Below are 26,457 nucleotides of genomic sequence, written 5' to 3' on the forward strand. Positions count from 1 at the left end.
GATAAGCCTGTGAGTAGGGCTCAAGCATGCACTTTTGATGGCAATAAAGGGAAAATGAAGATGCGTGGCTAAAGGCTTACCAATATCATCCTTTGCCACAGCAGTGATTTCACTTGGGGTTCCTTCTCCGTTTTCATTCTCAGCACTGACTCTGAAGGTATATTCCTTGCCTTCAGTCAAATCTTTTGCGGCATACTGTAAGCTTAATGATTTTGTAACACGTTGCCACTTATTGTCTTCAGTCAGGAAATCTACTACATATCCAGTAATTCGGCTGCCACCATCACTGCGAGGCTTTTTCCAGGCTATGCTACAAGATGACTTAGTTACAGATACCACTTTCAGGTCCACAACTGGTCCAGGGGTTTCTAAAGCAAAGGAAAAATGATAGGGCTAAGCCCCAGATAACCAAGGTAAGAGGTCACTCAGAACGCTGGGGTAGTAGCTCATTTGCTTACCGGAAGCTTTGACAGCATCTCGTGTTTCACCAGGATCGCCGATGCCATACTCATTTTCAGCAAACACCCTGAAGAAGTAGGATTTTCCCTCCTCCAAGTTAGACACTCGGAAGCTTGTTTTTGAGCACTCAGTCGTCACCGTAGACCAGGACTTCCTCTCTGCGTCACGTTTTTCCACCACATAGTTTATGATGGGACTTCCGCCATCAATAATGGGAGGGTCCCAGGTAATATAAGCAGAATCTTTGGATATTTCCTTAACAGTGACATTGACAGGTGGCCCGGGAGTATCTGGACATATCATGGACAAATAAGAAATGAATATGTAAAAAATACATAAACTACATTTTTAACATAGGATTGTTTTCTTCAAATAGACTTACCAAGCACTTTCACTACAATGGTATATTCCTTTTTACCGCAGCTGTTCTCCAGAGTCAAGATATATTTTCCTGCATCATATTTGTTCACATTTTCACAGCGCAAGAAAGTGTCAAAGTCCGTTGATTTTATGTCAAGTCCAATCCTTTCTCTTAGATTGACGTTTGGTTTAGACCAGGTTATCTTTGGAGGTGGACGGCCTTTTACTGGTACATACAATCTCATTGTAACTCCAGCACGTAATATGAGTGTTTTCCTCAAATCAGCATCGAGCTCTCCCTCAGGTGGGACTGTTTAAAATAATAATTTAATGGTCAAATATATTTCCAAGGACTAACCTTACCACTCTTAAATTAGTTTCTTTTTCAGAACTGATTTCTAGGTCTTTAAAAAATTCTTAGTATGATCCTCAAAACTTTTGTCAACTATTTCAGCACTCTGTAGTGATTGTTGATCTTTCTATATTCTAATATCCTGTAGGCTAAACCCAAGTTTTCCCCGAAGGATCTGTAACTTCTCTCCTTCTCCTCTCACGAACCTCCCATACTCTCAAACTCTCTCTTAAACATAGATAATTGATTCTTGGCTCTCTTCCATTCTTGTTTTTCTTTTCTGTGTTCAGTGAAGCTCTCTGATGTATAATCTGGCTCTCTTTATTTCATCATGGGAAGAAAAATATATAGGGGGTGAAGTATTACACCAAGTAATTCAAAATAAAGGGAGAAATGGTTATGGGAAAGAAGCAAATAGAAAACTGGTGAGAAGGAAAATTAGGAGGCACAGCCTATAATTACATACTTATGAAGAAGGATGGATTAGAAGATGAAAAAAAAAGCCCATTAGAATGACAAATAGCTCATTACTTAGTTAAAAAAAAAACCTATTTTCAGAATAAAATTCCTATGTTCCATATTCTTCTTTTGAAGACATGAATTCTCATGTAAGTATGAAAAGCTTTTCAAAGCCACAGATCAGCTTACATTCCATTTGGTCTGTGTAGGATATCATAAAGTACCAACCCAGTCTCCATTACAATGTACTCCTGGAGCTACCAAATCTAATGCTCATAAATAAACAAATCTACATAAGGGAGTTCTATACTGCCTTTTATAATATGCCTGATGAGAAAAACTCTATTTCTCCTGGTAATACTTACTTAAGATGTCCTTGGGACGGTGTTTGTCTGGCACATCACTGGGGTCGCTGTATCCAATCTTATTAACAGCATACACGCGGAACTGATATTCTGTGTCTTCCATTAGGCCAGTAACCTCGAAGCGGGTTTTCTGTAGCTTCTCTGGTAAATTGCACCTCACCCAGTTATCAGAGTCAGCTCGTTTTGCTTCAACAAGGTAGCCAATGATAGGGCTACCACCGTCATAGGCTGGCTTGCCCCAAGATAGACTCACAGAGCTACGGGTCGTATCGTATACTTTAGGAAAAGCTGGTGGGCCAGGAGGATCTGAGGATAAATAACAGAAAAATTTCATTAAAATCTCATTCCTGGTTGTTCAGGGTTGCTTATAACATGAGATATGGGACTCTTTCATGAAAACTTACACAGAGGGTCCCGGGCATAAGCAGCTTTGGATGCATCACTGGGTTTCCCAGGTCCAGCCTTATTTATAGCTGTAACTCGGAACTCATATTCAGTGCCTTCTTGGAGACCTGTTGCTTTTATTGTTCTTTCTATAACAGGTTTTCTGTTGACTTTAGTCCAGTTAACTGCCTGGGTTTCTCGCTTTTCAACCAAATAGCCAGTGATGGGTGAGCCGCCATCATCTGCTGGTGGTTTCCAGCTTACCGTCATATGATCTTTGGTTATGTTGCTAATAACAGGAGGATCACAGCGCCCGGGTGGGTCTGCAGAGATTGATTGAAAAGTTAATATGCCAGTCTAAAAGGTAAACTTTAAAAAGTCAAATGAAAAACTCAAGGAAAATGTTCATTCCTACCATATGGGTTTTTAGCAATTGCTGGTTCAGTGAAGATTGGATCGCCCACACCATATTTATTCTCAGCACAAATTCGGAACTGATATTCATGGCCCTCTATGAGTTTCTCCACACTGCAGCTGGTGATGGGCACGGTAGCCGAGACTTGTGCCCAGTTGGGTCTGCTTGTTTCACGTTTGTCAATAACATAGTTGGTGATTTCTGAGCCTCCATCTTCAAGAGGAGGTTCCCAAGAAAGCATTGCACGATCTGCATACATTTTGTTGATTTTAACAGATGCTGGAGGACCCGGTTTATCTGAAAGAATAAGAAAGAAAAGTGAAGTCTTCCACTAACACATGTGAAATGGGGAATGAGTAGACTGCAGGTCTGGAGACCTGACCGCAGTCTTTATATGTTGTCATTAACTTCCTGTAGGACCTTGGAAAGTACATAATTTTTCAGAATCTTAATTTCCTTATATGTAAAATATGTAACTGGAATATATGACTTCTAATGCTCTTTTCAGCCTAAAAATCCCATTACCCTGTGATGAGAATAATTCTCTGATTACAAACGATACATCATTATGTATCTTTTCTCACATATGATTTTGTAAATTCTATTACCTCACATCAACCGAAGTAAAATATGAGATTCTAAATAAGCACTATAGTTACCTAACACTTTAAGCTTAATGGTGGCTGATTTGGAACCACTTGAATTTTCAGCAGTAATGGTATAGTCGCCCGAGTCCTTTCGGTTCACGCTGAACAGCTCCAGGGTGCATAGGTTCCGCTTCATGGCCATCTTTATGCCTTCTGCTGGTTTCAGTAGTGTGCCCTCCTTCTTCCAAGAGACGGTTGGCATTGGTTTACCAAAAACAGTAGCATCCAGGCAAACATTAGTTCCAGCTTTCACAGTAAGCAAAGATTTCATAGCCACACTCAGTTCTATCCTGGGAGGAACTGGGAAGAAATAAGATCAGGATTTAATGTAAGCAAAGCTATATCATTCTTGTTAATAAAAGTAGGAAATGCATAGGCTCGGTCTCTTTCGAGATGGGATTTTTACAAGTAACATTTATTATAAAAGAATATAGGTTTAGGGGTGCCTGGGTGGCTTAGTAGGTTAGGCATCTGACTCTTGATTTCGGCTCAGGTTGTGATCTTGGGGTCATGAGATCAAGCGCTGCATCAGGCTCCATGTCTGCTTGAGATTCTCTTTCTCTCTCTGCCCCTCCCCCCTGCTTGCACGCTTTCCTCTCTCTAAATAAATCTTAAAAAAGAATATAGGTTTAATATAGGAGTTTGATAATGCTGAAAGTATAAAGAAAAAAGTAAATTATCTTCCATAATTCCAACATCCTTAAATTTTCACTATTATCATTCGGTGCATTTCCTTGTCATGTCTCTGTGCCTTTGTATGGTTGATATTACATGGTCCTCACAGTTTTGTATCTTTTTTTAGTTTAACATGTTATTAAGATTTTCCATTATCATAATTTTTAGTTATCTGTATGCAAAATACTTATCATTTTACTTGTTTTTCCCCCCGTGATATATATTTTGTTTTTAATTAGGAGAAATATACATCATGAGTATTTTCTGTTGAGTATTATAGGCAAAGGTGGAATCTTACCATTTTCTGCCTGGATGGTCACTGGATCAGAAGGTTCAGAGGGCTGGCTAATGTTTACTGCAGTCTTGGCAATTGCTCTAAATTGATACTGAGCATTCTCTTCCAAGCCAGTGACTGTGTACTCTTCCTGGGGAATCTGGTGAGGTGAGGTATTGCACCGTACCCACTTATCACCAGGAAGTTTGCAAGCTTCTACGAAGTAGCCAATAATTTTGCTGCCTCCATCATGTTTTGGACGAGCCCAGATGAGGGATACAGTACTCTTGGAAACATCAATAACTTCAGGCTTTCCAGGAGGATCTGAAACCAAAAGGGGTATTCTCAGCATTTATCTTAACAGAAGTTATAAACTTCCATATTTCACATCATCACCCAGAAATATTGAGAATCTCTCTGAATAGAAGTAAAAATCCTCAGAGACCCTGAGATTTAAATATGCTGCCGTAATATTAACAAAAATTACTCACCAACTGGCATTCTTGCGGTTACGTATTCTGTTGGTTTGCTGGGTGGGCTGGATCCAGCTTTGTTTAGTGCGTAGATTCTGAATGAATACTCAAGACCTTCTACAAGGCCAGCACAAGGATATTCAGTTGACCGGACAGGAGTATCATTAGCTTTCACCCAGAGCAAACTGTTTCTTTCCTTGCGTTCAATCAGATAACCAGTAATGGGACTCCCTCCATCACTGTCTGGTCTGTCCCATGCCACAAATATGCAGTCTTTGTTGACTTTAGTGACCCGTGCATTCTTCGGTTCACTTGGAACACCTGGAGAGGAAGACAAGGGAAACGTCAGGTTTTTTTCTTAAGTAACAGACTGGAAAGAAAACAATTTTTTTTTCTCCCTGATAGAAACCTACCAAATGGGAACTTAGCCAGCATCTTTGGAGATGTGAGAGGCTCTGAAATGCCAAATCGATTTTCAGCACGGACCCGGAAGATATACTCCTGGCCTGGGATCAGTTTTCCAACTCTGCAGGAAGTTTTTGTCACTGAGGCGAGTGCTGTCACCCAGTCACCTCGGCTCACATCACATTTCTCCACTATGTAATTGGTGATGTTACTGCCTCCATCCTCCAGAGGGATGTGCCATGACAGGGAGCAAGCATCAGCATCTATGTCAGAAATGTCAAACGGAGGCTGAGGGGGCCCAGGAGCATCTGCATAAACCAAGAGAAAGAAATATAAGAACAGGGATTTGATAGGAAAAAATGTTTCTGATCTTCATATTTAGATAGCCATTTTTCTAATGCTTAACCTACCCATGACGATAATTTTGACTTTCTGAGTGTCTGTCCCAGAACTGTTCTCCGCGGTGAGGCTGTAGTACCCACTGTCTTTCCTAGTAACATCTTTTATGATCAGGATTGAAGAGGCGTCTGCTTTATGCACTGCCAGGTGGCTGGAAGTGACAACGTCATCTTCTCCTTTCTTCCATTTACAGACTGGATGAGGCTTTCCATACACATGGGCTTCAACTCGGAGTTTCTTCCCAGCTTTAATAGTAATTTGCTCTGGCATAAGGATCTTTGGAGGCACTAAAAGTATGAAGATGAAAATTCATTACATTTGTGGGGAGGATGGATCTCCTCTGGTGGGGAACTCTACTGGTGTTTTTCAAACTGTGGGTGGCAACCCATTAATGGCTTCAAGTTCATGTTTGCATTACAGCCAATATTTTAAAAAAAGAATAAGATTGAACCAAATAGAAAATATGAGAGTCCAGTCTGTATGTGAGAAGAAAATTCTAATGAACTTTTATCACGTGATAAAAGGAGACAGTGACCACTTACACAGCTGTTCTTTGGCTTCATACACTCCTTCAGCTTCCCTTGGCAAACTGACTCCAACAGCATTTCTGGCTGCTACTCTAAATTTATACTTCTTTCCTTCCTTTAGGCCAGTGACGACAAGGCTGAGATCTTTAACCACCGAGTACTCTGTCCAGCGATCTGCAGGCTGCTCCTCTTCTCTGTAACTAATGATGTAGCCATTGATTTTAGCACCTCCGTCACGCAGAGGAGGCAGCCAGGCTAATGCAGCACTGTTTTTGGTCATTTCAGTAACTTCTAGTTTCCTTGGGGGATCTGGCTCGCCTAGAAGAAAAATGTGATTTAGAAAAACTGTCCAGGTACACTAATCCAATCCCTTTGTTACTCTACCTAAATGTTGGAGTATGCCACTTGCTTAGAAGCATCTGGAAACTGGAGCTCAGTATGTTGACCGTGAAAAGTACAAGATGGGGCAGATTAAAACACTCTTCAGTGAGTGAGTTAGAGATTTATTTGGACTGTTTGGGTTTCTACAAATTAAAGCCCTTTTGGTGTGGCAGATGAACATGTTTCAGTATCTTGTCCTTGCTCAGGTAGGAGGCTGGAGTTAAAAGGAGGAAAAAGGACAGTGCTTACTCAGAGGATCTGATGCAAGCACTGGTTTGGGGACGTCAGCTGGCACGCCAGGGCCATATTCATTGACAGCAGTGACTCTGAAGAAGTACTCGTTCCCAGGGACGAGGTTGGTGACTTGGAAGCTCGTTTTCTTGACTTCCGGGGTAACTGTTGACCACGTCTTTCTCTCTGTCTCACGCTTCTCCACAATATAATGTGTCACTTGGCTCCCACCGTCATTCTCAGGAGGGGCCCAGGAAATGTGGCATGACGTTTTAGTGACATCTGAAACTTTTAAATCAGTCACAGGTCCGGGAGTATCTGTAAAGAACCACAAAACCAGATATATATGTCTCCTCAGCCTTCTTAACTGACGTGTTTCTGAAGGGGAAGAAGGAGCTTGTTAGCAACACACCTAATACTCTGACATTCACAAACACGGCCTTTTCTCCTGCTGGGTTCACAAGTGTCAAGGAATATTTTCCCGAGTCGTCGCGGGTGGAATTGGGGATGACAAGGAAGGCCATAGTGTCAACCAGATCGACTTGTCCTTTTCTGACCACGTTGTCAATACCCACTCTTCGCCAAGTGACTTTAGGAGCTGGTCTTCCTCTCACTATGGCAAATAGTCGGATAGGGCATCCCGCCCTCACTGTGACAAGTTTTCTCATACTGGCATCCAAATCAATCTCTGGAGGTTCTGCAAATGACATGAAAACCATTAGTTGACTCTTCAGGATGTGGGGAAATCATGCGAGAAGTGTGGAGTGAATGAATCCTAGGGAAAAAAAGGGTCTCACCTAGGATTTCTTTAGGCTTAATAGCATCCTTTAGTTCTGCAGGGCGCCCAATGCCAGCTTGGTTTTGAGCACACACCCTGAACTCATATTCCTGGTTTTCATCCAAGCTGGTAACAGTGAACTCCATGCGAACAAGCTGTGCTGCAGCATTGCACCGTTTCCAGCCTTCATCAGGTGATGCATCTTCTCGTTTTGGTCTCATTTCCACAACATATCCAATTATTGGCGCGCCACCATCGTACACTGGTTTTCCCCATCCAAGAGTTATGGAACTTTTGGTTGTGTCGACCACTTTGAGATTGGTTGGTGGACCAGGTGGTTCTGAAAATAATAAATATATAAGGATGAATTTACCTGTCATTAACTCCTCCTGGTGATATTCCAATGTGTAGTTTATTTTATAAAGCAGTCCATTCTCAGTTAATCAAAGATAGGACATTCATCGTCTCAATCACTGAGTCCTTATTTTCCTTCATAAATTTAGAATCTACTGTTGTTTGTCCATTTTAGGTGATTTGGTAAAAGATCTATTTGGAAAAATACTGGCTAAATACTGAACCAGTAAAAAATACTGGTTTTGATGGCATGGACTTATTTGTCTAATACCTCTGTGCTTGAGATTAAGAATTGGTGTGATATCAGAAAAAGCAAGAACATCATACCTATGGGGTCTTTTGCCACCACTGGCCTTGAGGGCAAGCTTGGTTCTCCAATTCCAATTTCATTTTCTGCCTTGACACGGAACTGATATTCATGTCCTGGGAGGAGGTTCTGTACTTTGAGACGTCTTTCGGGGATTGCACTCTTGTTAACAGGGACCCATCGTACTGAATGTTTCTCCTTTTTCTCCAAAAAGTATCCTGTGATAGATTTTCCACCATCATATTCGGGTGGATTCCACACCACAGTCATCTCTTCTTTGCTTACTTTGGTGACTTCTGGGGGATCCGGGCGACCAGGTCTGTCATATTTGGTTTTTGCAATGACTGGTTTACTTTCTGTTGGAGGCCCTGTGCCTATTTTATTTTCTGCACGGACTCTGAAAATATATTCATTTCCTTCTATGAGACGTGTTACTGTAGCACCAGGTGTTAAGACATTAGCAGAATAGGTAGACCAAACCATTCGCTTACTCTCACATTTTTCTAGAATATAATTTTGGATTTCACAGCCACCGTCATCCTCTGGTGGATCCCAGCGAATAGTACAGCGATCACTGGACACATCAACAATTTTCAGATTTCTTACAGGACCAGGCTTATCTAAAACATTGACAGTGGCATAGGCCACAAAACTCCCAGCCGTGTTAGTTGCTGTAATTACATATTTACCGCCATCACTTCGCTTTGCTTTAGAAAGAGAAAATTTGGATGAATCAGCACTGGTATCAATCTTGACCCTTGGTGATCTTGTTAAGTCTGTAGCATCTTTGTCCTTGGTCCATAAAACTTCTGGGAATGGTTTGCCTCTAACACCTGCCTCAAGTCTAATGGTGTCCCCTGCTTTAACCGTTAGCACACCACTTAATTTCAGATCAAGTACTGGTTTCTGTAAGTCTTCCTTCACAACAACTTCCTCTGTCTTCACCCAGTCACTTTCCCCCCCTTCATTCTTTGTTTGCACTCTGAACTCATAAATCTGGTTTTCAACACATCTGTCAACCATGTATTGGGTTTCTTTAATGCTTCCTTTATGTACTCTTTCCCATTCATCAGAGCCCTTCAGCCTCCTCTCAACGTGATAGGACAGATTTGGGCTACCACCATCATAATCAGGCCGCCGCCACTTGAGATAGACAAATGTCTTTCCTTTATCTGCAATGTGAAGGTTTTCGGGCTCACCTGGTCTATCAATAGGGTTAATAGCCAGAATTGGAGTTTTTGTTTCAACGGTTGGACCAACACCTACTTTATTCTCTGCACAAACTCGGAAATAGTATTCATTGTTGGCTAAGAGGTTGGCCTTAATTAATCGCTTAGTGGCATCTGAAGCAACAATTGACCAGCCTTTCTGGTTTGGTTTGCGATACTCCACTATGAAATTTGTTATTTCTGAGCCACCATTATCTAGTGGGTTTTCCCAAGAAATTGTACAGTTCTCTTTGGTTACATTGCTAACCCTTAAATTCTGGCAAGGCCCAGGTCTGTCAAGAACATTAACAATGGCAGAACCTTGGGCATGCCCACTGGTATTCTTAGCTGAGATAATATACTTGCCATGATCAGTTCTAACAGCTTCTTTAATTTGTAACTCAACACGAGGTAGATCATGAATTATGTCAACCCGCTTTTCTCGGACCAATACTTTGCCTTCCTTGGACCAAGTTATGTCTGGATCAGGTCTGCCTCTGACTCGAGCAAGAATGCGGATAGTTTGGCCCACTCTAACGGTAATAACATCACGACAAGTAACATCAAGTTCTACTTCTGGAGGATGAAGGATGTCTTTTGCAATCACAGATTCTGCTAGTTCTCTTGGCTCTCCCTCTCCCACAATATTAGCTGCCTTTATACGGAATCTGTACTCATTTCCTTCAATTAGTCCAGGTACCCTAAAGGCACACTGCCTAATGAGTTCATCTTTATTAATCCTATTCCACTGTGTTGTACCAGGTTTCTGACATTCCACTACGTAGCCTAGAATGGGGCTACCACCATCGCTGAGAGGCTTTGTCCACACCAAGTCAGCTGTTTCTTTGGTCTTGTCTTTCAGTTTAGGATTAATAGGTGGTCCAGGTGGTTTGATGGGCCGGCAAGCTTTTATTGGGTCAGAACTTGGTGATGGATTGCTTAGTCCTGCAAGATTTTCAGCAAAAACCCTAAACTCATATGTATTTCCCTCATATAGTCCAGTCACTCTAAACTTCAGGTCAGCTATGGGGGTTTTGTTGACTCTCACCCATTTGCCAGTTATTTCTCGACGTTCCACATAGTAACCAGTTATTGGACTGCCACCATCAGATTTTGGCAGAGTCCAAGACACAGTTGCAGCATTTTCAGTAATGTCAGTAACCACTGGTTTACCAGGAGGAGATGGAGGACTAAACTTATGTTTAGCAACAGTAGGTACAGAGTCAAGGGGAGGACCAACACCCATCTTATTCTCTGCTCTGACTCGGAAAATATATTCACAGCCTTTTTGCAGATGTGGGATTTTCAGCTTTGTTTTACTGCTTCCTGATGAGACAACACCCCATGTGCCTTTCCTTGTATCTTGTTTCTCAACAATATAATTTATCACAGGGCTTCCTCCATCATCCTTAGGTGGCTGCCATGAGATAGTCATATAGTCAGGGGTAACGTCCAGAATATTAATAGGACCTGTTGGCGGACCAGGAACATCAAGAACAGTAAGATGTACAGCTAGTGTTTTGGTGCCAGCTGCATTGGAAACTGTGATTTGGTATTCCCCAGTGTCTCTCCTTAAGCAGTTCTTAATGGTAAGTACTGATGAGAAGCTGTCAGTTTCAACCGTGTAGTGTTCATCTGTTTTGATCTCACTCCCATCGGTTGTCCACTTGGCAGTGGGAATGGGTACACCTCTTATGATGGCAGGGAACCTGACTGTAGTTCCAGCTTTTACCACAAGGCCTTCAATTAATTTCACATCTAGCTCCACGGATGGAGGCACTGGAAAGTGAACATGAGAAAATTAGATGTTGATTTTCACAGTATGAATAGTCACAAGATGAATTTTAAAAAGAAAGAAAATAATAATGCCAGTCCAAAATTTACCTAGTTTTTCTTGACATTCTATTGGGATAGTTGTGTCAGGGAGACTAAGACCCACAATATTTTCAGCTTTTACACGAAATCTATAGGTCTTCCCTTGTTGTAGTCCGGTAACAACACACTCTAAGTTTGTCACAGTCTTGAACTTAATCCAGTCTTCAGTGCCCTCTTCTTGATACTCCACCAAATACCCAGTGATTGGAGAGCCACCATCACGATCAGGCTTATTCCAAACAAGGGAGACTTCAGTCTTGTCGACATCTACATGGTGTAAGTTTTTGGGTGGCCCTGGGGGATCTTTTCAAAAGAAGAAGTTATGATGAATGAATAATATTCTCAAAGGCAGAGAAAACCTTTGTATCCAGAGAAAGCAACTTACGTAGAGGATCCAGAGCCTTGATGGGTTTAGGTGTTTCAACAAAAGGACCTCGTCCATACTGGTTCTCAGCAGCTACCCGGAAGAGGTACTGATTGCCTTCAGTAAGGTGTTTAGCCATGTGACTCTTTTTCTTGGATGTAGCTGAAAGAGGTGACCACTGGGCGCTGGCAACATCTCTCCTTTCAACCACATAATTTGTAATAACAGAACCACCATCATCCAGTGGTTCCTTCCAAGTAAGGTAACAAGAATCTTTCCTAATTTCACTGACTTCCAGATCTCTGGGTGGCCCCGGCTTATCTGAAATTGTTAAATAATGAAGTTATAATAAGTGATTTAACCCAGTAACAGCTCAAAATGTATCAAAATTTATTTTTCAATATGTTATTACATTAAATATGTAAGAAGATTCGCACCTAATACGAGGACTTTTACTGAGACTGTTTTTGAACCAGCTGGATTCTCCACTGTTAAAGAATAAATTCCACCATCTTCATGGGCAGCATTAGGAATTTCAAGTTTGCTACCAACCGGAGTAACATCAATTCTTGCTTTAGTCGGAGCCTCTCTGTCTCCTTTTTTCCAAGTTACTTTTGGGAATGGCACTCCTTTGATGACGGCACTAAGTCTTAGAGTATCACCAACTTTTATGTGTTGTTCTCTTGCCATGTTGGCATCAAGAATCAACTCAGGGGGTTCTGGAATAAAGCAAATAGTACTTTCAGATTTGATTTGTTCATGTATTTTACAAGGAAGCATATACAATGAGACACCTATCTTCTCTGCTATTATAGCTGAGAAGATTTTACTCACCAAGTCTGTCTTTTACCAGCACCGGCTCGGGAACATAAGCTGGATCTGATTCACCAGCTTCGTTGACTGCCATTACTCTGAACTTATAGGTTTGACCATCCCGAAGACCGGTAACTTTATATTTAGTTTCAGGACATGACTCAGGAGTGTGATTAGCTCTCTTCCACTCTTCATCTCCAACTTTCTGGTACTCAACGATATAACCCAGAATCTTGCTCCCGCCATCATGACGTGGTGGCTGCCAGGTTAGATCAACTGAATTGCATGTTGTATCAATTGCTTCAGGATTAACAGGTGGACTTGGTTTAGCTATGTAATAAAAGAAAAAAAAAAGAGTTGGAACATAGCCGAAAACAAAGTCGGATAATGTGAAAACCAAATGAACGCTTTAATACCATACCAATTGGATCTTTAGCAAAGACTGGTTTGGATGGTGGGCTTGGGTCTCCAATTCCAATTTCGTTTTCTGCAGCAACCCGGAATTCATACTGACACCCTTCTAGAAGATCAGGAACCCTGAATTTAGTGTACGGATGGATGGGCTCTTTGGTAACTCTAGCCCATCGTTTAGACATAGTTTCCCTCTTTTCCAGGATGTAGTTTGTGATGGGCTTTCCTCCATCATTTGGCTTGTTCCAGGTTACTAATGCAGAGTCTTTGGTAACTTCTGTAACAATTGGCTGCTCAGGTGCATCAGGAACCCCTACAACAAACATTAGCAGAGTGTATTAGAAATGTAATTTTTCCTATTAACAATATTCAACATTGAATCACTAAAAAGAAATGTAATGCATACTGAAACGATCTTTGGCTTTCATTGAATCAGACACCAGAGGATCACTTATTCCATACACGTTTTCAGCATATATCCGGAAAATATAATCTTTTCCTTCAAGAAGTTTAGAAACTTTGCATGTGGTTTTAGCACTTGCAGATGTCACAGGCATCCAAATGTCTTTGCCCACTTCCTTCTTCTCAATAATGTAATTGGTAATTTCACTGCCTCCGTCATCTAAAGGTGGCTTCCAAGAGATAACCATGTAATCTTTGGTCACCTCCTCAAAAATAACCGGTCCTACTGGTGGTCCAGGACGGTCTGCAGAAAAAAAAAAAAAAAATCACAGCCCAAAATGTTATTTCCCCTTCTGCTTTGGAAAGAACAGAATATCTCTTCTTCTTGCTAAATGATACTTACCAACAACATTGACTTGACAGAAACCTTTCCTAGAACCTGTACTGTTCTCCACAACCACAGAGTATTTGCCAGTATCTGAACGTTTGGCCTTGATCTTCTCTAGAGCAAGTGTTGTTGGAGTGGTCTTTATGTGAGTGCGATCATCTTCTAGCACATCAGCTTCATCTTTGAACCAAGTAATTTTAGGCTTTGGTTTGCCTGAGTAACGGCCAGTGAGGGCAAAAGCTTCACCAACCCGAACTGTGAGCCTATCTCTGAAGTCGAGGTCAAGTGTTGGAGGAGCTGAAATTTTAATTATAAAGGCAAGTCAGTTTTACTCATGTCTTATGGCAAATCTGTGAGTGTAAAAGTTTTCAAAGTATGAATTGCTTTAGACACATACCCAGGTCATCCTTGCAAGTGATTGGCTTGGTACAAAATGATGGTTTGCCTTGTCCAACAATATTCACAGCACTGACACGGTACTCATAGGTATCACCTTCTTTTAAGCCTTTAACAGTGTATTTTCTGCTAAGCAAGTTGTCCTTTGTAACCTTGTGGAACTTCTCAGTTCCAATGAGTCGGCTTTCTAGGACATAGTTAATAATTTCTGATCCACCATCATACTTAGGAGGATTCCAAGTCAGAGTAACAGAATCTTTAGTAACTTCTTTGACTTCCAGGTCTTCAGGACGCTCTGGTACAGCTGCAAGTGAAATACAGAATTACAGTGAAAAAAAATGTCATGTTAAAAATGTAGTAAATCATAGTAAATGATACTTTTGGAGGACTGCATGTAAACATTAAATTATTTGCTTTGATAAGTAATAGAAGGCTCTCACCATAGAACTATTAGAGTTAAAACGGACACAATCCAGTGTAATTTCCTCTCATAAATGAGGAAAAAGAGGTTTGTTGAGGCCAAATCATTTAAGAAAGTTCTCCAGAGCTAGGTAAATACTTCATATTCATGACATTAAGTGCGAAATTAAAAAAAAAATAGTGTAGTATAAATGGAAGGATTTGAAGAATCTATATTCCCAAAATGTCTTTCACAATCGCATTCAAACCCTACCAACATCAGATTCAGCATTTGTCTGCTGAATGCTTGTCAAAGGAATGAAATGTTTGGAGCCTAAACACATATTTTGTCACCATCCTCTTTTACTAAATGAGTGAAGATCTGATTTAGGATGAAATTGTTTTAAGTTGTGCTTACTTATTGGATCTCTGATGACAAGTGCAGTTGGTGTCTCAGTAAATGGGCCTATGCCAACACTGTTTTCGGCTGCAATTCGGAAAAAGTAGGCTTTTCCTTGAATGAGACCTTGGACAGTAGCATTTTGCCGGGTAACTGTATATGTCACTGGGGTCCATGCTTTGCGGTCAGATTCACGCTTCTCAATGACATAATTGGTGATTGGAGAGCCTCCATCATCATCTGGAGAAAACCATGTCAGTTTGCAGGAGTCATTGGTTAGGTTGTGAGCCTGGAATGGTATTCCAACAGGACCTGGCACGTCTGGAAATAAGAGGAAATAATTTCTAGTTGTTTGTTTTCAGTTAACAGTAGGGCTCAATATTTGTTACCCTCTGTTTTTAAAAAGGAGACGAAAATGTTACAAATAAGATTTTGTGTTTATTGATTTTTGCTTCCCCACGGTATTTATATTCAACCATATTTTTAAATGAAGTACGTTTATAGTAATTACTGGTTGCCAGTGTTTTAGTAGAAGCTAAAGGAAGAGTAATGTGTGCCTGTGTGTGTATGTATAACATATGGGTATTTATATATGTATATTTATACTTTTTTTTTTTTTGGTAATTTGTAAGATAGGAGGGAGGTGCTGGAAAGAGAAGGCACAGAAGGAGACAGGAGAAGGGGTGGCATGGCTACTTTCCGTATCTAGTTTACTCTCCAGAGAGGAAAGGGAGGGAGAGCTTTTTCTAGGTGACTAGTAAATCAGTAAGTAGCACAGGAGTTCCCAAATCTCAGAAGGACCTTTGAGACGGTTGGAATTCAACCTTGAAAGGGTACTGGTTCTCAAGATAAAATAACAGGTGTTTAGGAGCTTGAAACTAACCTAAAAGCTTGTAGGACTATTGGTCAATGAGATCTTTTTCTTCATGCCATTTTCATTAATGAAAACATAACACATTTACATAACATTAATTATGTTCAATAGAGAACCAGTTATTTTTCACATAAAAACTCATTGTTTGGAGTTTGCTTGAGAGAGAAATCTGAGTGGGAGGACTTCACCTCTATATTCAGTGACTAGAAATGTAATATTGATAATCAAATATGATGCTTTTCAATTAGAATACTGAAACCCTTCACAGAGATTTTTGCTTTATTATAATTAGCAAAGAAGGATACACTGCCATGATGTGAAATTGATCAACCTTAGTAAATTATTAGATATTCATGTACATTTGCAGGAACGTTGCTTTTATGAAAACTATATAAAACATAGTAAGTGCTAATGGTGGTGTGTTATGTAAAAAGGCAATATACAAAACTATAGGAGTACAACAATATAAAATATGTACAAGACAAAGAGGAAAGATATTTAAATGCGGTCAGTGGGATTGTGGGTGATTTTTCTTTTTTTTTTATTATGTTCTGTTATTTTCCAAAATATTTGTAACAGTTTTATTATAACATAGCTTTGCTGTAGATGAAGTAAAAATGTTATTTTTAAAAGCTGCATGGACAAATTAAAGGTATTTACCTAGTACATCAACAATAATGGTCTTCTTTCTTTCTCCCCCTGCATTTTTGGCAAGAAGAGAATAGACACCTTGGTGGCTCCTCTGGCAATTCTTGATGACCATGGAGGAGCTAATGGCTGTGGTCTCAATGGTAGCTTCTTGAGGTAATGCTCTTTCATTCATGTTCCAGGTGACAGTTGGAGGAGGTTTTCCAGACACATACGCGATGATCCGGATCACCCCTCCAGCATGGACCACAATTCTGTCTCTGACGCTGGCATCTAGCTGAAGGTCAGGTGACACTGGAACACAATTGAAAATTACAAATGTGGTTTTCATTCCCAATCCAAAGCACAAATATGGATAAAATAACAGAAGAGTGAATAATTACCAATTCTGTCCTTCATTTCAATGACATCTGTGACTTCTCCAGGTTCTCCAATGCCAGCAATGTTGACTGCTCTAACTCTGAATTTGTAGAAAGCTCCTTCTTTTAACCCTGTCACAACAAGCTTTGTTCCTCTCACTTCTTTATCTTTACCCTAGGGAAGGATCACATGCATTCAGTTCTTTGTAGCTTCTTGTTTTAATGGCTTTCTAAAGTATAACCAACAGCATATTTAACTACTCTGTTTGGGAAAACTGTTGCCAGATTAGGTTTTGGGGATCAGATATTACAGGTAAACACTGAATGAAAGGTCTTGCCAGGAATTGTGTTTTTAATAACGGCAATATAACTTAACTTTCGATTGAATTTTTGACATAACAGATATTTGAATTATCAGTTGTAATTGTTTTTTTCTGATTTCTTAATAAAAATACAAATAGAAATTAATGGAATTCAGAATAACAGCTACACTTTTAGCTTATTTATAATATATTTCCATAATGCCAAGAGTTAGCTACCTGTTCCCATTCTTCTTTTCCTTCTTCTTTATATTCAACGATGTATCCAGTTACTTTGGATCCACCATCTTTTAGTGGGGGAGACCACTCCAGATCCACAGACGATTTAGTCCAATCTGTGACTTTGGGAATGGGAGGACCAGGAGGGGCTGGAAAGAACCAGTATACATTCGTATTCTTGACTTTTCCATGGCACTTTGCAGGGGTGGGGGTGGGTGGAAGGGGAGAAGGAATGGTTTCAAGGCTTACCAATTGGATCTCTAGCAGTCACTGGGTCTGATGGCAGACTTGCAGGACCCACACCAGCAGCATTGATGGCATACACACGGAACTGATAATCAGAACCTTCGATAAGACCAGTCACTTTATAAGAAACACCCAAAGTCATGGCTTTGATAGGATCTCGGTTAACTCTCTTCCATCTCTTTGAAGTGGTGTCTTTCATTTCTAGCCAGTATCCTGTCACAGGAGAGCCTCCATCATATTCTGGCTCTTCCCAGTTGACAGTCATGGAGTTGCGAGTCACGCTGCTAACTGTTGGTTTATCTGGTGCTCCAGGGACAGCTATGGAAAAGAAATCACATTGATTTCTAAGAAATTATGAAAAACAACAGATAAGAGTGATTTTATATGTAAAACATAGTCCTACTTACAGAAGAGGTTTCTTGCTGTTTCAGGTTCACTGTCAAGAGGTTCCCCAATGCCAAATTTGTTCTGGGCCATGATTCGGAATACATATTCGTGGCCTTCTAGCAATTTGGGAATTGTGTACGTGCACTCTTTAGGTTCACTGGAGACACGCACCCATGTCTTCCTGTTAGCCTCTCTCTTCTCAATTACATAGTTTGTAATCTTAGACCCTCCATCATCCAAAGGTGGAAGCCAAGATAATGTCATTTGATCTGCTGAAATAGATTCAAACTTTATTGGTCCCACTGGAGGGCCAGGACGACCTAAAATGGTTTTAAAAAGGAAAAAAAAAATATTAGAAGAATGGTTTTAAGCCAAATAATATATTTAGGAACAGAAAAACATGTAGTTTTAATGAAACCATGCTATCTTTACCGAGGACATTCAGTCTCATCTCCTTTGATGCTGTTCCCAGATTATTCACAGCTGTGATGGTATATAAGCCAGTGTCACTCCTGCGAGACTGTGGAATAACTAAGGTGCAAGTATCATCCACTACCAGTTTGTTGACGTGGGTGTCATAGAGAACAGGTTCTTTGTTGTCAGGCTTCCTAGGAGGAGCTTTGAACCAGGTCAGTGTCGGGAATGGCACACCTTTAATTTTGGCCACAATGTTAACGTCGGTTCCTTCTTCAACCTCCATGAATTCTTTTAGCTCAATTGATGGTGGGCCTAGATTATTTAAAAGAAAAAATAGGTGGTCACTAGTGACAGAAAGTAGAATTTACAGTGCCTATAAAGCTATTTGTATCTACTGTAGGCAGGCTTCATAGCCCAGCCCAATATAAAGAACAGATTTGACTTTATACCAGTTTGGAGAGCAGGTATATGTAGTCATCATCCTTTATTAGACCTACATGTGGCTATGTAATCAGCTATTGCCTCTCTCTTACCTGGTGTTTTTACTGCATGTAGATACTGAAAAAGGGCAGAGAGAAGTGAAGATTGTAGTAGCTTAGGCTTAGGAGTTCTTTCATGTATTCCCATTAATATATATGCATATTTCCTTAAATATGCAGAGTTATGAGAAGACTTCCTATTTTTATTCTGAGAGAACTCCCTTTCTAAGAAATATAACTGCTAGTAGAGGCAAAGCAACTTTCCCTTTTTCCATGAATCTAGTAGAAGAATATGCAAAGAGGGTAGTGACTACAACCCTCCCAATTTTAGAAGAACTGAACAAACACACAGCAATAGGGATGATAACAATAATAGAGGAAGAATTATTACCATATTTGTCTATTTAGATTTATCTATTAAAATGGATGTATCTTTTTCTTAGAGAAAAAGAAACTTGATTGTGAAGGTAAGTGGGTCTCAGAAGTTGCTAAGCAAATAACTGCTTACTTTCTTTCCCTTTTGAGGATCATGCAGAAAATTATAGTAAGGAAATTCCAAACAGCATCTCCTTCAAATAAGGGAAAGGTAATACGATAATTCTGTAGAAGTTGAGGGAATGAGCGATTAATATGCCCGTGTTCACACTCAACTCAGAGTAACCTCCTGATGTACAGATATTTCTCTTTTTACTTTGGACTAATATTAAATTTCTAGGAAAGCATTCCTAAAGAGAACATTCTCAGTTAATATGCTGGGACTTACATGTCTGGTCTTTGACAGTCACTGGGCCCACAGTGGCTGAAGGTTTGCTGATTCCTGCAATGTTGACAGCCTTGACTCTGAATTCATATTCACCACCCTCAATGAGGTCTTCAACAGTAAATTCTAGTTCTTCCACATCACGCTTATTGCACTGTTTCCATGCCTCTTTCTTTTTCCCAGTAGGGTCCCATGCAAGGCACTCAACAATATAGTGGGTGACAGGGGAGCCCCCATCATTCTTTGGGGGTTTCCATGATAGGTGTACTGTGTTCTTTGTTATGAGGCCAATCTTGAGTTTAATGGGGGGATCAGGAGGATCTTTAAAAATAGGTAAAGGAAGGATTAAGAATTGTTTGTAATAATATATTTCAAATTTGAGAAACTATTTTAATCTCAGATTTAAAAAAACTTACATATTGGATCTCTGGCCGTGGTCCTCTGAACGGTTTCCGCAGGCGCACCTACACCGAAACGGTTTTCTGCACGCACACGGAAGAAATACTGCTGTTCAGAGATGAGATCAGGAACCACAAATGTGGTGCTTCCACAGTTTGGATTGACTTTAGTCCAGGCTTTTCCATCAATAGTCTTCTTCTCTATAACATAACCTTTGATTCTGTCTCCTCCATCATCATCTGGCATCTTCCATGTGAGTCTGCAACTACCCCTTGTGATGTCACTGACTTTCAGATCTTTGGGTGGTCCTGGTACATCTGTTGGATGCAAGTCACCATATAAACAATGTCACTTTGTTTAAAATAATTTGTTCTTAGTCTGTGGTCACTTTTAAAGTCTCTCTTACCCATGACTTTGACTCTGCAATGTGCTGTCTTCTGTCCTGCTTTATTCTTGGCTGTGATGCTGTATTTACCCGAGTGAGATCGTTTGCATTCCGGAATTATAATTACTGATGAGTTTTCAGCAGTCTCCAGCTATACAAAGAAAACAGTAGTCATACATCAGATGCGATAAGAGCAGTACCACAGTCAACTATGTTCTGAATCACTTCAATTTTTTCTTTTTACCTGTGCATCCTCGGGTATATCATGAACTCCATCCTGTTAGAAAAGATCATTGTAGTGTTAATATTCCTTAGAGTGATTCAGTGGGAGACCCAGAAAATTATATTTTTCTTACCTTCACTGCCTTCTTTGCCTTTCCATCAAATTCCCACGATGATTTTGGTGTTGGGCGTCCCTTGATGACAGCAGGAATTCTAATTTGGGAGCCAGCTTGACAGACCAGAGAGTCTTGTGCTCCAATGTCAATAAAAACTTCTGGTACCTCTGCAATACCATGAATAATATAACAAGATTTAGCTTACTTTTTTCAAAAAAGTTAAGTGGCTTACCTTCGGGAAATTACTTTCATAATCAGATCAAATGAATACATAAATGCAGTAAAAGATGAGTACCTTGAATATCAGTGGCAGGGATCTCTCCAGTTGTATCACTTGGTTCAGATTCACCAGCTTCATTGACAGCTTTCACTCTGAATCTGTACTTGCGGAGTTCTTTCAGATTCGGCACCACACATTCACAGGTGGTTAGCAGTTTGTCTGGCTCATTTACTCTTTTCCAGTCAGTACTGCCTTCTTCTTGCATTTCTACGATGTATCCTTTGATTGGACTGCCACCATCTTTGGCTGGAGGTTTCCATGCTAGAGAGATGCTGGACTTTGTTTTATCTTTGACCTCTGGGCAAGAAGGTGGCCCAGGTGGATCTAAGAAGAAGAAGAAGAAGAAAAAGTATCAAATTTTGAAGCCAATGGAATGCCAGATTTAATCTACTAAATATTAAAGTAGGAAATCTGAAAGAATACCTTCCAGAGAAGAGAATATAAGAAATAGTCTCTTTTCATTTTGCATTAATGTGAAAACAAAATAAGCAAACAACTAACTGGGATTAAAAAGACTACACACGATCTCTAGGTAGATCTATATTGTATTTATACACAATTGGTGAAAAGCTATTTTAAGATCCCTTTAAAGAGACTCTGCAATATTCTCTACTAAAAACTTAATTTACCTTAAAATTAAAAAACAAATGATTTCATCATTAGCTGGTAAAACTTTGAACACAAACTAATGTATGCCCTTTAGGGATGAGGTCGATGCGTAACCATCCTGTACGTTCCTGAGAGTGCTTTACCATTATAGAAAGTCTTTTGAACCCTCGCTCTTCCTCTCTGGTGCCTAGCACAGTTCCTTGCACATAGCACATGTTCAATACGAGCTTGCTGAATGAACAGTTCATTTTATATATATATATATATATATATATATATATATATATATGCTCCATATAGAACTTAGAGCATTTTAAATCTTTTTAACAAGTAGCTGAATTTTTTTTGACAGACTAATCAGATATATAGCAAATATAATTAATCATTGAGGCCATATTTTAATTTTTTAACTGATCTGCTAAATCTTTTGGAAGAATTTTTTTTTCTTTTATTTGACCTCATGGACTGTGCTTGAGACTCTTGTATCTTTGGTCAATATATATTATTGAAAAGTTAACATTTTTCCTTTCATTGAACTCCCAACTAGAGGGTCTCTTTAGGGAGGGAGATAATTTTCATAGTATCTAATGGGTTAGGGGTATGGGAACAGAGAGGAGCCTATAGTCCAGGGTCTTTATCATTGTGATAGGCTTAAGCCAACAATTTAAAAACTATATGATTTTACATGTGTATACATGTGTGTATGTATACACACATATAGCTGTGTGTGTAGTGTGAATGTATATCTAAACGTATACACACATATATGTACTTCTGATACTCTAAGTATGGGGCTTTTACTTTAATAAATAATTTGGCATAAAAAATGCAAGAAATTTAAGAGCAGAATTATCCATTTAGTGGCTTGCTCTTTGTAAACTCCAGAAATGGAAGCATACTTACATATAGGATCTCCTGCAACAGCTGGATCTGATGGTTCACTGGGAGGACCAACTCCTGCAGCATTTATTGCCATTGCTCTGAACTGGTATTTAACACCTTCAATCAAGCGGGGAACGTTAAATTCCACATCTTTCAATCCCACTTTGGTTATTGGTGCTCGGCTAACACGTGACCAGTAGGCACCTCCCTCTTCTCTCTTCTCTAGCCAGTAGCCAGTAATTGGAGAGCCGCCATTGTCCAGAGGAGGAGTCCAGCTCACTAGCATTGACCCTTTGGTGCGCTCCAGAACTTTTGGTTTTCCCGGAGGCCCAGGAAGGCGGAAGGGATCTTGAATGACAACTTTATCTGATTTGCAGTCATCACTGATTCCATATTTATTCACTGCCCTAACCCGGAACTCGTACTGACCATTGGGGATAAGTTTCCAGACCTAGAAATCAGATGAATAGTGATTTCTTAAAAACAACATACTTATGTTGATTTCACTTATTTTAAAATTCAAGTTCTTTTCCTAGGGAAGACTATAAAAAGAAATCTATTAAAATTACGTAAATATGTAGTTTAAAAATACATAGACTCAAATGTGGAGAAAGCATATGCAAGTAATGAATCATTGAACACTACATAAAAAACTAATGTGTACTATATGTTGGCTAATTGAATTTAAATTTAAAAAATAAGAATATGTGTATTTATTGTACCTAATAGTGGATCTCTCAAGAGGCTTGGTTTACCAAACAGTATTTACCACGTGGCCTTACGTGCATGGTGCTAGAAACTACGATAAATCTTTTTATGTGCAGTTTTGAGTTTAATCATTAAATTCCAAGGTTATGCCAGAATGGTGTTCAGAGTCGTGTCCTTTTAATGTGTATAAGAAAACATTTAATTTACCCCATATTTCCTCTCTACAGCAGTGTTGGTGACTTCTTCCCATTCACTTTTCTTCCTGCTTGCATCACGTTTGTCAATGATATAATGGGTGATTTCACCGCCACCATTGTCTAGAGGGGCATCCCATGTCAAGTAGCAGGATTCAGCTTTAATATCCGTAACAGCAAGATTTCTTGGCGGTGATGGACGATCTGGAAAGGAACCCAGAGAGGAGAATGAGAAGACAATTCTTAGACACTGGACTTCGTTTTGAGCTAAGAAAGCAGGTCCCTTACCATATACTTCCACATGAACATTTCGGAACGCTGAGCCCAGGCGATTGGAAGCAGTAATGGTGTAAGTGCCCTTGTCTTCCCGGACTGCTTTGGGAATGATAATCTCGGTCTTTGCCTCACTTCGGGATACTTCTTCCTTGGTTATCTTAAGTGCATCAGTGGGTTTTTCGATCACAGTTTCATTCTTGGACCATTCAATCTTAGGCATTGGAAGGCCTGTCACATCTGCGGGGATGTTAACAGGCTCTCCTGCCTTAACTTTAATAGTGTCTCCTCGAACAGACAGGCGCAACTTAATAGTTGGAGGCACTGCAAAGAGAAGGGAAAGAAAAAAAAAAAGTCATGCTCAACCTATGAGATAAAGGCAGCAACATAAAGTGCACTAAAATCAGGCTCAGATTCCACACCTTCGTCATCTTGTATGACCACATTAAGAGGCAGGGATGGTTCACTTTCCCCAATTGCATTGACAGCTTTGACGCGGAATTCATACATTTGGTGTTCATCAAGATCTTCAACCAGAAAAGATGTGGCTGGGCAGAGTCGCTTGTTAACTCTTTCAAAGTCGGGTTTGTCATGACGCCGTTTTTCAATGATATAGCCTTGGATGGGGCTGCCGCCATTACTGCGGGGCTCTTTCCAGTCAAGGGTTATAGTGGACTTCGTCCTTTCTGTGTATGTGAGCCTCTCAGGAGATGTTGGAGGACCTTTAACCAGAGGCAAGTTGAAATGACAAGCATCAAATAAATATTCATGTAAGAGAGAGTATTTCACTTCAAATTAATTATGTGAAAAATAGGTTTCTGTTTGGCATAACCTTACATCCATCTTTAAAATCCTTCTGAAAACATATCAGTTACCAGAATGAGAGGCATTCATAATAGGCACAATTTTTCTTAGTAAGCTTTACAGTCAAAATTGTTGATTAAAAGTAAATTGAAGGGCATGTATGCTTTTGTTATTTTTACCATTTTTAGATCTTTTACACCTCTGTCACTGGGAAAGCTTCAAATCCTAATGAAGTAGAAGAGAAGGTTGTGAAGTTTTGCTTTGGATGACCAGCTGAGATCAAAGTGTTTCCTTTATTAACAGACAGTGCATAGGTCTCCTGAACAAACTTCGAACCAAATTGCCTCCAAGTGTGGGTTTAAAATGGAGTGGAAAGAGAATTTATGTAATGCTGCTGTAGTTTTGTGCCCAAAGGACAAAACAAAGAATAAGTGTGAATGTTAAAACTAGACCTAATCCTCTCCTGTTGATTATTATTGCAACCAGAAGCTGAGCTTTGTGGTGGAAGCTCAGCTCTGTTCTGATACCTCTGGTACAACTTGACCTACAGCGGACATATTTGAGATGAGCTGTCACAGTGAGGATGTAATTTTATTTTTTGGTTGGTAGGGAGGTGATGGTGGAGGAGGAATAATGCCTCTGTTTCTTGGGGAATGGGTCATCCTCACAGATTTTGCTTTCTTGGATGGGGTGTCAGGATGCATTTCCAAGTATGTGCAATTTTAGGGTTTCACATTTGTTCCTATTGCTTAAGGAGATTTCCTTTGGTTAGATTTCTGTTCTCTGGTGGCTTTTCTGATTCTGGGTCTCCGTATCCTTCCAGCGTGGAGACTACTTGAGGGCTAAAGGAAGACTAAGGCATTTATCATAAGGCTGTTGTCTATCCTGTAATCTTCTGAAAATAGTGAATTGCCTTTAACTACTAAAGTATTAAATGAATTGCAGAGATGTAGTATTTCTATTTTTAGGTTATTGCTAAGCTTCAGTAGATTCAGGTTTTTCAGTACACAAAATCATGCATGGATTTGTGCAAACATTACAGTGAGCCACAAATTACATTGAAATTCTAGCAAGTACAGTATTCTTAAAGTTGCTAGTAGTTATTAGATTTACCTTTCTTATCACTCTCTAGCTATAGAACATGGGACTGTTGGGGAGTTTGAAGCCATAAGGCTCAATAAATGAATGACATAACTAGAAGCAAACACAAAGAAAACACAATGAAAACCTCTTTTACCTAGTGGATCAACTGCAAGAATTGGTCCTACTTCAACAGGAGGGCCACAGCCAAACTTGTTCTTGGCAATCACACGGAACATATATTCTTGCCCCTCAATGAGACCCGTGATGTCACATTTAGATCTCTCAGTCTCAATCGGTTGTCTCCAGGTATGCATCTTAGCATCTTTTCTTTCAATAATGAATCCTGTAATTTCACTTCCTCCATCATCAGCTGGATCAGACCAGTTAAGTAAACACATCTTTCTATTTGTTACAACAGGTTTTAAGTCAAGAACTGGTCCAGGAACATCTGAAAAATAATAATAAAAAAACCAACATAAAAATCAATGCGATAGATTGTATCACTTAGGAAAACCCTATGAAAATCCATGTAACATTCCTTACCAAAAACTTCTACCCTGGCTGCTGCAAATTTGGAACCAGAGCTATTGGTGGCTGTAATCACATATCTGCCATGATCTTTTCTCAATGCATTCTTGATAATTAGCTCAGATTTGGTTCCAACGTTCTCTATGACAACGCGGTCTTTATCCAGCTCCCCTTCTTCTATGGTCCATACTCTGGTAGGCACTGGACGACCAGTTACCACAGCTGGAATTCTAAGAGTCTTTCCAGCCATTATTTGTATTCCAGCTTTGATAGAAACATCTAGTTCCACAGTTGGAGGCTCTGTTTTAAAGAGAACAGTCATACGTTAGCCCAAGAAAGATGGGGAAAAAATCCCATACAAAGA

The 26,457-nt window shown here is 39.9% G+C and overlaps 1 protein-coding gene across 1 annotated transcript in view; it reads right to left on the reverse strand.

The window, feature by feature from the left end:
- TTN (titin) overlaps positions 1–26,457 on the reverse strand; it is a 271,518-nt gene that overhangs the window by 53,207 nt on the left and 191,854 nt on the right. The window contains 43 exon segments of the mRNA XM_027590660.2: positions 81–368; positions 459–749; positions 842–1,129; positions 1,996–2,301; positions 2,400–2,702; positions 2,795–3,091; positions 3,454–3,741; positions 4,415–4,714; positions 4,882–5,184; positions 5,277–5,576; positions 5,679–5,954; positions 6,210–6,512; positions 6,825–7,124; positions 7,219–7,503; positions 7,604–7,924; positions 8,266–11,232; positions 11,338–11,631; positions 11,714–12,013; positions 12,130–12,411; positions 12,527–12,835; positions 12,927–13,229; positions 13,323–13,622; positions 13,722–14,003; positions 14,104–14,406; positions 14,920–15,222; positions 16,436–16,717; positions 16,807–16,957; positions 17,322–17,470; positions 17,571–17,885; positions 17,975–18,274; positions 18,387–18,683; positions 19,614–19,931; positions 20,027–20,326; positions 20,416–20,545; positions 20,639–20,671; positions 20,751–20,899; positions 21,028–21,336; positions 22,525–22,954; positions 23,419–23,609; positions 23,694–24,002; positions 24,101–24,400; positions 25,720–26,013; positions 26,109–26,393. Of these exon segments, the coding sequence (XP_027446461.2) occupies positions 81–368; positions 459–749; positions 842–1,129; positions 1,996–2,301; positions 2,400–2,702; positions 2,795–3,091; positions 3,454–3,741; positions 4,415–4,714; positions 4,882–5,184; positions 5,277–5,576; positions 5,679–5,954; positions 6,210–6,512; positions 6,825–7,124; positions 7,219–7,503; positions 7,604–7,924; positions 8,266–11,232; positions 11,338–11,631; positions 11,714–12,013; positions 12,130–12,411; positions 12,527–12,835; positions 12,927–13,229; positions 13,323–13,622; positions 13,722–14,003; positions 14,104–14,406; positions 14,920–15,222; positions 16,436–16,717; positions 16,807–16,957; positions 17,322–17,470; positions 17,571–17,885; positions 17,975–18,274; positions 18,387–18,683; positions 19,614–19,931; positions 20,027–20,326; positions 20,416–20,545; positions 20,639–20,671; positions 20,751–20,899; positions 21,028–21,336; positions 22,525–22,954; positions 23,419–23,609; positions 23,694–24,002; positions 24,101–24,400; positions 25,720–26,013; positions 26,109–26,393 (14,634 nt within the window).

Source organism: Zalophus californianus, chromosome 3, assembly GCF_009762305.2.
Source record: "Zalophus californianus isolate mZalCal1 chromosome 3, mZalCal1.pri.v2, whole genome shotgun sequence".
Taxonomy (NCBI): Eukaryota; Metazoa; Chordata; class Mammalia; order Carnivora; family Otariidae; genus Zalophus; species Zalophus californianus.